This window comes from Ammospiza caudacuta, chromosome 8 (genome assembly GCF_027887145.1).
Source record: "Ammospiza caudacuta isolate bAmmCau1 chromosome 8, bAmmCau1.pri, whole genome shotgun sequence".
NCBI lineage: Eukaryota > Metazoa > Chordata > Aves > Passeriformes > Passerellidae > Ammospiza > Ammospiza caudacuta.
In genome coordinates, this window is record NC_080600.1 from 12,649,420 (window position 1) to 12,663,567 (window position 14,148).

General features: G+C 40.7%; 1 protein-coding gene across 1 annotated transcript in view; it reads left to right on the forward strand.

Annotated features, from left to right (window-relative positions):
* The window catches only part of ITGAV (integrin subunit alpha V), a 48,416-nt gene that overhangs the window by 2,630 nt on the left and 31,638 nt on the right, over positions 1–14,148 (forward strand). Inside the window, exons 2-3 of the mRNA XM_058809175.1 lie at positions 1,483–1,610; positions 13,906–13,997. Of these exons, the coding sequence (XP_058665158.1) occupies positions 1,483–1,610; positions 13,906–13,997 (220 nt within the window). The remainder of the gene's footprint in view (positions 1–1,482; positions 1,611–13,905; positions 13,998–14,148) is intronic.

Genomic DNA, 14,148 nt, shown 5'->3' on the forward strand with positions numbered 1-14,148 from the left:
GAGTAAAATGGGAAGTAAGCTACCACTTGTTTAATAGATTGTAATTATAATAATTGATATGTTTCTTTACTTGGCATTATGATGTTCATTTTTAGGCATTTCTGTTCTATCCAGAGAGCTGATTTTAAGTGATTAAAATGTTTCAAATTCCTGCTCTAAAAATCTAGACAGTCTAAGAATGGCAAATAAGGAAAATAAATGGATTGCCAACTAGCCTGGATTTTCTATCAGGGTCCATGCCAGGACATTTTTAAGGTTCTGAAAATTCACACAGGTTGAAAAGTGGTATATCTTCATGCAAACCGAGCTTTGATGAGGTGCTGCATGTTTATACCTATGCTTATCTCTTTACTGGAAAGGAGCCTGGGGATGGCTCTGAAAACCAGAGCCAGTTTGATAAGCCTGGCTTTGCCTGCCCGTAGACATTCTCCCCAACCAGTCCTGCAGCTTGTTCAGCTATGCCAGCTTCCAAACCAGAGAACTGTAGTGCCTGACAAGACTTGCTCCTGCAGGCTGCCTTCCCTCGTCAGCAGTGCCAAGGGAAGAGCCAGAGCAGGCTCACCCTGATGAAAGGAAGCACTTGATTTTGACTTCATGCTTCACACTGACTCTCTCAGTCAAGTGCTGATGTGTCAAGTGGGTCTCAGAGGTGCTGGGGCTCCTGCAAGAGCCTCATTCAGTCTGTTTGCTCCTTTGGCAATTCTGAATTTTGCCACCTGTGCAGGAGCAGAGTGCAGGCAGTTCCTGCTGGGGGGGCACCCAGCAAGTGTCCGCAGAGGCAGGGATGCAGAAAGGCACAGCAGATGCTGACAGGGAAGTGATGAGTGAGCAGTGAGTGTGGGTGAGGATTCATCGGCATGCAGATCTGTGGCTCGGGGTGGCTGGCACTTGGATGTTGTTTTTACCAGAGCCCTCGCTCAGGCAGGGCTGACTCATCACGTTCAGGACATGCTGAGCTCCCAGCCCGCTGCTGCTTTGTTTGTACGTTGTTTCCATTTCTGACCTACTTCCCTGAATTACCCTTACTCACGAAATTAACAGAAATTATGCCACCTGATGGCTTTCGTAAGGTACAGAAGTGCACAATTTCCTCTTCTGCTGCGCACGTACATGTTTTTGAAAGGAAAAAAGAATAATATGAAAGGTGTTTCCCTCATTTAAAATATAATCCTAAGGAGGCCTGGGTACTTTAAATTTGTCATATCTTTTTTCTCTCTTCTTTTGGTGAATTTTTTTTTTTTTTTTTTTTGCATGCAGAAAAGAGAACCTCATATGAATTTCTCTAACTGAGAGTAGTTCCAGTTGAATTTAGGTTAGAGCAGGCAAGACTTCTGCTTTATGTCATAAAGTTATAACAGCTGTGCCTTAGCTGTTGAAACCTTCTAAAATATATTTAAAATATGTAATTAGAGTGGGAATAAATAAATCTTTTAAACAAGTGTTTAAAGGTTTTTTGTGTTCTGCTTCTTCTTTTTCCTGCAGGACATATCTTCTGGTGGGAGCTCCCAAAGCCAACACTAGCCAGCACAACATCGTAGAGGGAGGGCAGGTGCTCAAGTGCAGCTGGAACTCCAACAGGAACTGCCAGCCCATTGTGTTTGATGCCACAGGTAATGTGTGGGTCACTGTGGGGGAGGTGGGATGCCTCTGCTCTGATGTGGGGAAGCAGAGAGGTTTCAGGTCCCTGTGGGATTTTTTCATGCTCAGTGTGAATGTGGTGGTTTTTGACTGGCAGCTAGTCAAGGCTTGCTTGTGCTCTCCTTTTCCTCTCCTTTCTCTTAGAATGGTTGTCCCTGGTATGTGCTGAAAGCCTGAGTGAGCAAACATGATTCTTCTTGCGTTGTAGCCTATTTATATTTCTCCTCTGTACTTTCCAGCAACCCTAAAACATTTGGCAACCTAATTCCCCAATGAACCCTGAGGGGTTTTCTTCCCATTAAGAACATGTCATATGAGGAAAGATGCTTTTCAATATCAGCAAAGGTGGTTTAGGCAGAAATACCCAAAAGTTTCATCTGAAAACAGGAATTTGGCCTAAAAGCTGTGAAAAATATATTTTTTAATTTTTTTCCCTTCATATATACCTCCACAGTGTTTGTGGTTTCTGTGATAGCAGCACTGAGGTCATAGGCACTCCTTACCCATTGCTGAAGCACATTTAAACAGCTGAGCAGCAGCAGTGTGGACATGAAACATTTCAGTCATTCCTCATGCTCTGGTGCACACAGTGATTTCCACAGGCTGTGGCAGGTCATGGGAATGCTCTGCATGTGCTTTTCTGCTCCAGCCCCTCGCTGCTGAATCCTGTTTTCCACAGCGTGTTTCAGGGCAGCGGAAAAACCTCCCCATGGCACGGCAGGGGATTAGCAAGACCCATGTGGAAAGGCAGAGGAAACACCTGTGCCTGAAAGGTCTGGTTGGTTGTAATTCATTCTTGCCCCTGCCAGCATTTTGACTTGGCAGCCTAAAAATTGCTAGATTGATGCAGCCTTTTTAAATAGTGTGCAATAGAGTGGAGAAGCCCTTCTTCCAATTCCACAGTCAATATATGCCACAAAATGTTGTTGCTGTTCAGATTTCTGAAATCTTCATATCTTTTTGTGAAAGCCACTATGTCACCAGTTTCCTTGCAAAAAACAAAAAGGAAAACAGCATGCAGTGGCACCCACAAACCCCAAGTCATTATCATTCTTTCACTCATTTATCATTCTCTCATATGGTTCTATGGGAGCATATCTGTCAGATTGCTAAAAATCTCTAATAAGCTGCAAAGTCTGACTTTTTTTTTCTGCATCAGTGTCTAGGCAGCAAAATCAGATTACAACTGTCTTCTTTTTGTTGTTGTTCTCTGGGCTTATTGTTTACTAGAATACAAGTGTGCTTTTTGTTAGTTTGGATACTTTTAAGAAAGAATGTCCCTAGTTAATAATCATCATTAATATCATAGTATGTAGGTTCTAAACACATCTTCTAATGGGAACTACAGTGTACTTATGAGTTTATACCATGATCATTTGCAGTTCCATGTGCCAGGTGGAGTTGATAGAGGCCACACTGCTTTCCTGCATGTCTGTGCTTAAGGGACGTGCTCCTGGGCAAACAGACAGTGTTTTGCTTGTCATTTTCCTGTAAGGTACAGCCATGTTAATTGCTTGAAATTTAACAGTAAAAATAGCAGGTCATGAAGGCTTAAGAGGATTTCTTTCAGGCAGGCTTTAACTCATTCCAGCTTTGAGGCAATGAATGGGGGAATAATGCATTTGTCAATTATTATCCTGGTGAAAAGGGGCATTGTATTTCAGCTTGATAAAATAATGAATGCCCTGAGACAAAAAAAGAAAATGTCTTTTTCTTTGTGCATAGCACAATGCTCGATTCCGTGTTCTGGTGACAAAGTCAGTGCCAGCACTGGGAGCTGCTGCTCCTGCCTGCCCCGGCCTCTGCCTTGTTAGGGAACAGGGATTAGGGAAGGCTCCTGACCCACTTTGGGAAACGGGAAGTGGAAGATCTGACCACTGACTTGTGGTGCTGATGCAAAGGGGCTTTTTGTGGATGACTAAATGCAGCCTCTGCAGGAATCCAGGCTCATCCAGCTCTGCTCATCATTTGTGCAATACCATCTGTAACTCCAGAGGTATTGCTTAGCCCTGCCATACCAGGCAGATTTTTCATTCCCTCCCAGATTCACTGGAAACACCAGGATCTGCATCATTACTTAGATGTGTTTCTTCAGAATTATTTTCTAATTGCTTACAGCCAGTGATGAATCTGACCTGTGAAAATAATGAGAATGCTTGTCCTTGTGGCTTTCCTCTGTTTGCCTGACAATGCCAAACTCTGTATGTGGAGCTGGATGCCCTGTAATTAACAGGAGTCATGACCCTGTTCCTGCTCCTGCTCCTTCTGCCAGGTAGCACAGCTGGAAATGCCAGAGCAGGCCAGAGGGAATGTGGCAAGGGAATGGAGGAATTGTTCTGACTGTGTAGGGTTGGTTTTTTTCCCTATTTTACATGACAAATAAATATGAGACTAGGGGTTTACAGGGGTCCAGCAAGCAGGGTTTCTTCCTCTATATGTTGTTCTATTACTATTAATTGGAGCAATTTCCTCTTAAACATTCCTTGGTTTTTTTATTTAAGCTTTTCTACAGCTTTATGGGTTCATTTCTCTTCCCCATCTGTACAAAAGCCATGCTGAGCTCACTGGCTGGACAGGGCTGGGGTTTATTTTCTAGCTCTTGCTTTTGGCTTTAACATCATATTTGCAGACCAGTGTGGCCATTTATGTGATCAAATGCCACAGCTCTTCTGTAGCCCAGGAGGGAAGGTACCAGCTCCAGGAGAATAACCTTTGGAAGAGCTCTTCCAGCCCTGGAGTTCAGCAGAATTGCTTGCTCACTTGCACTTACCCTCACCCCAGCTGCCCTGGAGGAAGGTGATAAGTCACTGAGCTGATGGTTCCTGTGCTACAGAATTTACTGCTTTGTGTTTTCTTTCCTGTGGGGGAACACTCAGCTCTGTCAGGAGTAGGAGTCCATTTGTACAATGTCATTTATGTAGCTCTCATGCTGAAATTACCTGTATTTCCCTCCTTTTGATATTTTCGTTTTCACCCTTCCCATCAGCCTGTAACATCAAAACCAAAATCAAACCAAAGCAGTTGTCATAATTTTTAAACCTCTGGCTAAAAAGCAATGTTCTTTCACAGCATATTTTCTCATTTAAAACAGCAATATATTTCATGCAATCACTGAATGGTTTGGGTTGAAAGGGACCTTAAACATGATGTAATTCCCACCCCCTGTCATGGGCAGGGAGAATTTGTGGAAGGGAATCTCCCCTTGTCCTGGATCTCTCAGCCCAGTGAAATTCACTGGAGAATATTCTCTCTGTGTGTTTCTGTGCACGTTACACTAATTGCTTTTGACATTCTGGTATATATGGCGGCTTTGGAAGGCAAAATGTTTATATGGCACATTAACACTTCCCAAATGCAACGATGCTTTGCTGTGGGGCTGCTCAGCCTTTCAGCAGTGACATCAGTTGGCTTTGATTTAACGCAGTTGTGACTGTGTGAAAGTGGCATAACAGACGTGTGTGGTCGAGCCTGCCCTGGAGTTCAGGGGTGCACGTGGCTCTGCTGGGCTAGAAATTAAAAAATAGATTTTTCTAATGTCACCAGGCAAGTGTTTCAGGCTGGCTTCTGCCCTTAGGAGCACCTCAGAGTAGTAGGTTAAGAAGGAACAAGCGCCACAGCAAGCATCCTAACCTGCACACCCTGTTGGTTCTATTGCAAAACTGAAATATGAAGCAGTGCTGCTGTTAATTTAACAGGTTATCCTGCAAGTCTAGATAGAAACAGGGCTGATTTAAATACCTTTTTAACCCTATTCCTGTTTACCTTGTTAATTCAGCGGTGAAGATGCCTCTTTCACAAAACTAAAATTTTTGGCCTTGGTTTTCTTCTCTATCTTGACTTTTTTTGACAAGTGACAAAGCATGACCACAGTTTCAATTCTATTGCTATGTGAAATACTTGGAATTTTTCCCTTCTGTCCCAGTTAACTTTCAGACTTTCAGAATGTGTGGGAGGCCCTATTTTTTCAGGACAAGCACTGAAGGGAAATTTATATTCTCAAGATAGCATATTCTTCAAAATTTTCATAAACACAAGCAATGATAATAAATCCTTTCCCCTCTGCAAGATGTTTTACATTCAAATTAACCAAAATCACAGGTTGTAGCTCAAGATAAATATTGATCTTCATTCATTCTTATCTGTTCTCCACACTGGATAATGTTGTGATTGAAAATTTAGGTAATTTTTTGTTTAAATCCATCGAAAGAGGGGAATGCTCTGAATTTTGTGAAGAAGTATCTGGGGAAGCAAATAGTGGAAAAACTGCTTTTACACCTGGCTGAGCCCTTTCCACCAGACTGACCAGAGATGTGGCTCCTCTTAGAAAGTTTAACACTTGGCTTTCTCTGCCAGCTGCTCAGTAGCTTTTTCCAGGAAAAACATATTTCTTGTGGGTAAACCCTGAAGGGAAGGCACTTAATAAGCAGCCCATTTTCTGTTTCTGATCAGTTCTGTGGCCAAGGCCCAAAACCATTTGTTTTAAAGCTGTATCAGTCTCCATCTCCTTTTTTCATCTCCATAACCTTCACAGCAAATTTTTCATGGACAGTACCAGATATTGCCAATAGTGTTTCCATAGTCTTCCTCAGGAAAAAGATTCCTGGAAAGTTAAAGGGTATTGCACAAGTGAAATTTACTTTTTGTAGTTGTTCATTTTCTGTGTAGAAAAGTAAACACATTTTTTTCTGTGCAACAGGAGGCTCAGAAGTTCACTGAGCCAGACAACAAATCCAGTGAACAGAGGGGCAGCCAAATGTGCTTTTTAGGAAAATCAACACATCATCTTTATGTTTTTACTTCTGTGTTTTACAGTTAGGCATGCATGGAATGGCAGGGTTGATACACTTAGCTAACTGTCTAAATAAGTGCCTCCATTATTTGCCCCTGGAGTTTTAGAGGATCATTTTGAGTTTTGATTTCAACAAACAAAAAATTATTCAGAGACCCATGTAACCAGTTGAAGTTAATCAGGCTACACATGTAGCAAATTAATATAAATCAAAAGTTTCCTATGTGCTTGCTTTCCAAAAAGAAACAATCTTCCTAATTATTTATATAGTTTTATTTTTCTTATTAGGGTCCTAGCTTGTCATCAGTCAAGAATAGTGGGAAATTGTTTGGTAGAAATAGCATTTCCTCATGTGTCTATGGCTTTTCATGAAAATTTGACCAAATTATTTTGTTACCTGCTGCTATTTTAAAAATGAAAATTTAAAAATTTAATTAGAAATGTATCTGCTGCAGTACAAGATGCTTAAAACTGTAGCTCTTTATGTCAGCACCAGAAAGTGCAGTCCTGACAGTGCCCCAAGAGCTGCTGCATTTTGAATCATCTGATGAAATGCAGACAGCTCTACGAACTGCTACAAAGGAAAATATGCTCATAAAAACCAATTTGAGCTTCTATGCTAATGAGTTGCAGATTTCTTGAGCAGATTCAGTGTTCAGCCCAGGAAGATTTGCTTGTTCAGACAATGGATTGTTTTGCTTTTCTGAGACCTGTGGCAAACCAGGGATGCGCGGCTGAGTGGTCATTCCTTCTCCTGGGGAAAGCTTTCCCTGCTGCTTTCATTCTCTGCAGCACAGCTCAAAATTCAGGACTGGGGGAGCCTTGCAGAGCCTGTTGAATACCAGAATCTAGGAGTATATCAAGTGTGTGGTGTGTTTTTGCTGCTTTGGGAAAAGAATTCAGTGTGGCCTCTGCCTGGAGAAAGTTTTATCACTGATCCTCGTACTGTCCCTCCTCTTCCCCCTTCCCATGTTTTGATGCAACAAAGAAATTTTAGAGAAATTGTTCATTCTTAAATGCTTCTGGATACAATTCTTTGGAGACTGGATATTTTGTTTTGTGCTAAAAGAGGAGAAGGAGACTTTACAAAGGAAATGCCCTTGTAAAGAACTCTCCTGATTACTCCTTACATTTGCAGATTTGGTTTTTTTTTTCTATCCCCTGAGTGGGTGATCCAAGACAATAGGAGGCTTTGTTTGGCTGGATCTATCTGTGACCTATTTACTTGAAGTGGGTATTTTAAGTGCCTCAGGCAGCTTTGAGCTGTAGCACTGCCCCGGGTAAGATCTGCTGATGAAATTATGGCTGCAGTGGGTGCCGTGAGCTTACATTTCCCTCCTGGAGATTTTGATCATTTGTGCAAAACAGTCAATTGTTCAAAACTCCATCACTTCCACTTACAGAATAAGGAAGTGTGGGATAGGTCAGTGTTCTTTGAAAATAGCTTGTTCTAACAAGTGCTGCTTTATTTTTGGCTGATTGCTTTATTGGTATCACCACGGAATCCACAGGGGAATTTCAATCCCAGAGGCCATTGATTTCATCAACAACACAGCAATAAACAAATCTTGTGAAGACCATGCATTGATTTGGAGTGAAATTGATTGATTTTTATCTGGCTAAATCTCTCATCAGCTCAGTCCCTCTGAATTTGGTTGTTATCCTTTTCCCTGTGCTGGGTGGCTGGAGCGTGCCTTGGGATCCGGGCGCTGCTCTGGATGCAGGAGAGAGCAGCAGGACCTATGGAAACTCCTCCCCACGCTGTCAGGGCTGACAGCAGAGAGCTGCTCATGCTTTAGTGATTAGGTAGAGTCCTGCCTGAACACTGTTGGCTCTGTCTGGATGTGGCTGGCTCGCAGGGGGATGACGGCTTGGAACAAAAAGGCGGCTCACTTCTGTTAGGCGAGGGAAAAGATGCTTTTGTTCCAGCACTGCCCGGGGGAAAACGTGGGATTCATACCCCAGGAGAGGGAAGGGGATAGTGGGAAGGTCTCTATTCCCCTCTGCCTGAGTCACTGCTAAACACAGTGGATAAACCAAGGTTGCTAAAGCTGCCTCCCAGTGTGGGGAGTTTCAAGGGAAGATGAGCTCGGGTTCACTTGCTCCTGCTGCATCAACTGAGGCTGAAATCGCTCAGATTTTGGTTGTAACGATAGATGGAAGATACTTGACACTGCATAGACTTCTCCTATTATTAAAAGAGGGCTTTTGCATATTTTATAGCTTTGTCTTTCTTTTGGCTAGCTGCACAGTTTCCCTTCACCTAGAAGGGCAAATTCATTTCCGTGAAGTCAGCATAGTTACAAAGAGGTTTATTTTAAGGAGAGGTCTGTGAATTGGATGGCTATTTACATTTTACAACTTCTTAAGTGTTTTTAGTGTGATGGCACTGAACCAGGTTGCATCAGTTCAGTTCCTCTTGACTCATGATTATCTCTGATAAGTCTGTCTGAAGATGGGGGGAAATGTTTTAGTTCAGTTTGTTCATTACCATAAAAACAGGCGGGCTGCAAGTTACAACTGGATCCACTTACTCAACAGCAGGACTTTGCTAGTAACTCCTTTGTTCCTGTAACTGATAATATTCACCTTGGGACAAGAAGGTGCCAGCTATCCAAATGCGATAGTTTAAAGAAATGCATCACTGGAAAAAAAGTGATCTTTTTATTATATTTGGAAGATGGATTTCTTTTCATTTTCTGTAATTTCTACCCATCATCTCTCCACATTAATTTTCATTTTTCAGTTCAAATTCTATGAAATTTGGTAAAGAGACAGTGCTCCATTGGTCCACCAGCAACACACCTTTTTTTTTTTGTTTTGTTTTGTTTTAATTTTAATTCTGTTCTTGCCCTGACTACCCCATCCCTCCCCCTAGAAAGTACCTTGTGAGACACAGCACTATTGACTTGACATGTCAGCCCTTTTTCCCTATGGAAAGAGTCATGTAAAATCATCATGCGATGCCTGCTACAATCAGAAGGAGCAAAGGAAAGACCAGGGCAGAAGCTGCATTTACAAATAGGAAATAATACCCCATGGCCATATGACATAACCCTGGAATTAATGACCCATCAAGTACAAGTCCCTGTAGCAGTTGCATTTTAGTCTGACAAATGGCATTGCATAAAAACTCTGGATGTTTTCTGGAATAAATCTAGCCAGAATATAGTTTGTCCTGCCTAGATATATTTGTTTGAATGGCTTTTTAAAGGCTTTTTCAAGGCAAGGTTGGATGGGGCTCTGTGCAACCTGTGGAAGGTGTCCCTGCCCATGGCAGAGAGGTTGGAACAAGATGACCTTTAAGGTCCCTTCAAACCCAAACTCTTCTGTGATTTTATGATTAAAATGTACATCATTGGCTTAAAGAAATGTGTAGGGTATTTTTGGAATAATCTCAAATTTTAGGAGTACAAGATAAAGCTATAAGAAATACAATAAGGCTACGGGAACCCTTGTAGTAGTAAGGCTGATTATAATACATCAAAGCATTGGGCTGGATTTATAAATCCCTGGATGCTTAAATCTTACCTGTAATACAGTTTGCAGTTTGGTTAATTTAAGGTAGGTACTGTTTTTTGGGTTTATTATATGTATATATATATATATATATATATATAAAACTACCACTAAAAGTTATACAAAGATAAAATAATAATCAATTCAGGCTCTTCTTTGCAATAAAACACAGAAGTGTTTTATTGCAAGGTCAGTGTTTTATTGCAAATGCTGAAGTCAGCCCTGTACCTTCCCATGACACATCTACTTTATGGTATAAAGCAGCTCAATATTTAACTGTGGTTAAAGCTGCTTCAGTGAGGGCTCACATTTAAGTGTTTTAATGTTTGTTTTTCCCATCATGAAGTAAAAACTCAAATGGTTTCTTGTTTAAAGTGAGGGGATTTTTGTTGAGTGGGTGTTTTCCAGAATTCCTCATAAACTTAGTTTCTCTTTGGATCTGAGAGAAAAGCTTATAATCTATTTCAGTTTTTCCTGGGGAGAATTCTGAGTGAGTATAGGTAAAAAAAGGTTTTCTTCTCTAATGGAGAGTTAACATCAGATTTAGCCTGTATCAATTTTTCATCTGAGACTTCTGTCAGTGTTTCCAATGTACATATTTTTCCACTTGATCTAGATCTTGTGTCCTCATGCACTTTCCAATGTTGCAGCCATTCTTAAGCTGAACTCAAGGCTCTCTCCTTAAGACTCCCTCACTTAAAGCTTTAAAGAACCTAAAGAAGCTTTGAATATAAGAAAAACTCAATCTAAGGCATCATAGCCTTGTAGCACATCTTGGTTTGTTATGTTTGCACTGACACTGGGCAACTTGACTGAGATGTTTGCAGCAAGTTTCTACAATAGAGGTGCTATAAATAACTAAAATCCAGCTTGCCAAATTGCCTCACGGAACACATTTTTCTGTGGGGTGGTGGGGTTTTGTAAGAATTCTTCATTTGTTGTTCAGGCCTTCAGAAATGACGCTGCTGGCTTCTGAAGTCATGACATCTGGCACATAAACTCCATTTGGCACACAATTATCTCTGTGGTCATGTTCGTTTGCTTTCCGCTTTGGGGATTTGGGGTTTTTATGTGCCAGCTTCTGGTTGTATCTGAAAGCACAGAGATTTCTAATATTATCATCCTCAATTTAGAGCTGAATCAGGGCTTTTTTAATACTGTAAAAAATATTTTTGTCCCTTAAACACCAAGGGAGATGCTGTCCTGGGCACTGATCCTTCTTGGCAGCTGAAGGGTGCACAGGGAAAGGGCAGAGAGGAGCAGTTCTGGCAGCCTGTGCTGGTTGTTCTGCTGGCTCCCCCCTTCTCCAGAGCAGTCAGCATAGACCGTGGGCAGGTGGCACCAGTAACCAGGACTTGGCTTTCTTTTTATTGTATTTTTTATTCTTATTATTCAGCCCAGACTTCAAGGAACTAATTTCCTTGATAGTTGAGATAAAATCAGGTTGATAATGCAGAATGGCTGCTTAATCCCTATTACAACACAGCCTTTCCTTCTACTTCTTGCCTGTTGTTTTAAACTTAAGAGGGAGGTTTGCGTCCTAGACACCTTTATAGTATCTAGGACAATAGGATTCTGCTTTATATTATAGAGCTGCTCTGCCAGCTTTCATTTTTGCCATGCATACATAGTGCTGTATAAGTATCCAACAGAAAAGTATAAAATGCCACTCTGCAACTATCCCCAAGTTTAGCACTGTTTAAAGCTGTGTTTGGCAAGTAGAGCTGAGACATTTCTTTGCATTCAAAAGTGGCTGGACAAGTAGAGGGCAGAAGCCAAATCTGTATTTCCAGGCTACGTAACCCAGGGTGTGGTTAAAAGATGAATTAACCACTTTTAAATCCCTGTTGGTGTCAAAAAGGATATAATTCCCAGCCTTGTGTTGCTGTCCTCTCCCCAGAAGCTTCGCACTGCTCCCCTCCCCATGCAGTCAGCTGGGTTGGAACCTCATCCTGCTGAATGCTTTTTTAGGAAGGTTCATTCTTAGGTGGGTCATGATGTGAGCAGGGGAGTGCCAAGAGAGACACGGGCAGCAGGAATGAACCTGGGGACAGGAGCAAATGGGAACTGCTGCCCCTTTTGGGTGGCAGCTTCATCTGAAACTCACCCTGTCATGCCTTTGAGCAAAACTATCTGTGGGTGGATATCCATAGTTAAAGACAAGTAACAATAGATAGTTCCCTATTTGGAAAACATCCTGATTTGGTTTTGTTCTTCTGTGCCATTAAAATGTGGCATGCAGGTCTCCAAGCTACATTTTAACCTTCTGTGCAAGGGTGAGAGTATAAAGGTTCAATGTACATGATTCTGTGCAGATGTGCTGACCATCAGCAATGATTTATGTTCAATGTACATAAATCTGTGCAGATGTGCTGACTCTTCAAGCCCTTAGCACCAGCCCAGTAAGAGATGGAGGGGAGGTGACAGAGGGAGGTGGAGATTTGAGTCCCCTTTGATGACATTAGAAAAAACCACAATAGTCCTCTGTGTTGCAATGTGCTTGGCATTGGTTTCTGTGTAGCTCTAATCTGAGAGCAAAAATAGTCCAGATACTTGCTTACTTTGGCTGAGTCGGCAGATTAAAATCTCTTTTGTCTTTTCCATGGGACTTTCCTGAAGGAAGTAACACAATCTCTGCAGACAAAGCATTCTCTACAAGGTGTAAAACAAGCAGGGAAATTCTGGTTCAAGTGGCCACAGTCTCTGATTCATAGCAGGGCTGGGTTTGGGGATCCCCTGGCACTCTGCAAGTGATGTGTGGCTGCTGCCTCATAAATTCCTGTAGGTTTGGGCTCTCTAAACCAGCCAGTTAGGGAACTTTGAGCAAAGGTATGTTTTCCAAAGTGTTACATCGATTTTCTCGTTATGCTGGCAAAGTTTCCCTCATTTTGCCAATGAAAGTACACAAGAAACACCAAATAATTCTATTATTTTATGTACGTATATACACACGATTATTATTTATTATTACATTATTTGCTAAATATTTTAGATTATAATAATATATGATATACGATATACAATATATAATATATAATATATAATATACAATGTAATATAAATATAATATAAAATATAATATTTAAAACATAAATATCTATAAGAAATATTATATTATATTATATTATATTATATTATATTATATTATATTATATTATATTATATTATATTATACTATGCTTTATTATATCTTGATTATATTATACTATACTATACTATACTATATTTATTATATTTATTATATATTATATAAATAATAGTAATATGCAATAAATATTATATATTATTATATTACTTGCTGAATATATATTTGCTATATATTTTCTATTTTTATATTAGCACTCACACCTGCATAAGTACTACTTGTTTCTACCAGCCAGCATCATGGGACAGACACCACTGCAAATTACCCAGTCTTTACTTTGCTCTCATTCCCCATATCTTTTAAGCTTGCAGATTTCCTGCTTTGTGCATTGCAGTGACACTCACAATAGAGATGTTCCCACTTGGTGGAATTGGGAGAAGGATCTCCTTCCTGATTCTAGCCAAAGCTCACATGATTTAATGGAGGCAATGTTTCTTTTAGAGGCATCAGAACTAACAGGGCTTTGGCTCTGCTCCTTGAGCAGTGCTGTAATCTGCTTGGAAGCCAAATATCTCAGCTATGAGGTATTTACTGTGTGGCTGTCAAACATGCTATAAACTTTGAGCTCCTACAACTAATCAGCGTTGTACCAATGCTCTGTGTGCAAAAATAGCTGCTTTGGGCCCTTGATGTAAAAAAATACTAATAAATCATTTTTAAAGCCTGTTTCCATCAAAGTGTGATATTCTTCAGTGTTGCTGGTTTTCTCTGTATGCATCAAAACCAATGGCTTATTGTGGTTTTTTGGGTTTGTTTTTCATTTTTACTGCACAGGTTCCTGTGAAATTATGCTTCTTTTTTCTTTTCTTTGTAGGTAACAGAGACTTTGCTCCTGGTGATCCATTGGAATTTAAGTCTCATCAGTGGTTTGGAGCCTCTGTGAGATCCCAAAAGGATAAAATCCTGGTAGGTCTTTGATGCCCTTCAGATGCATCAGTACTGAGATATTGCAGTGGAAGAAAATGCGAAGAGATCCACAAAACTTAGAATTTAAACATTTTAAATTTAAATCCCACATTTTAAATTTAAAATCCCACTAATCAGCATGAATTGTCTT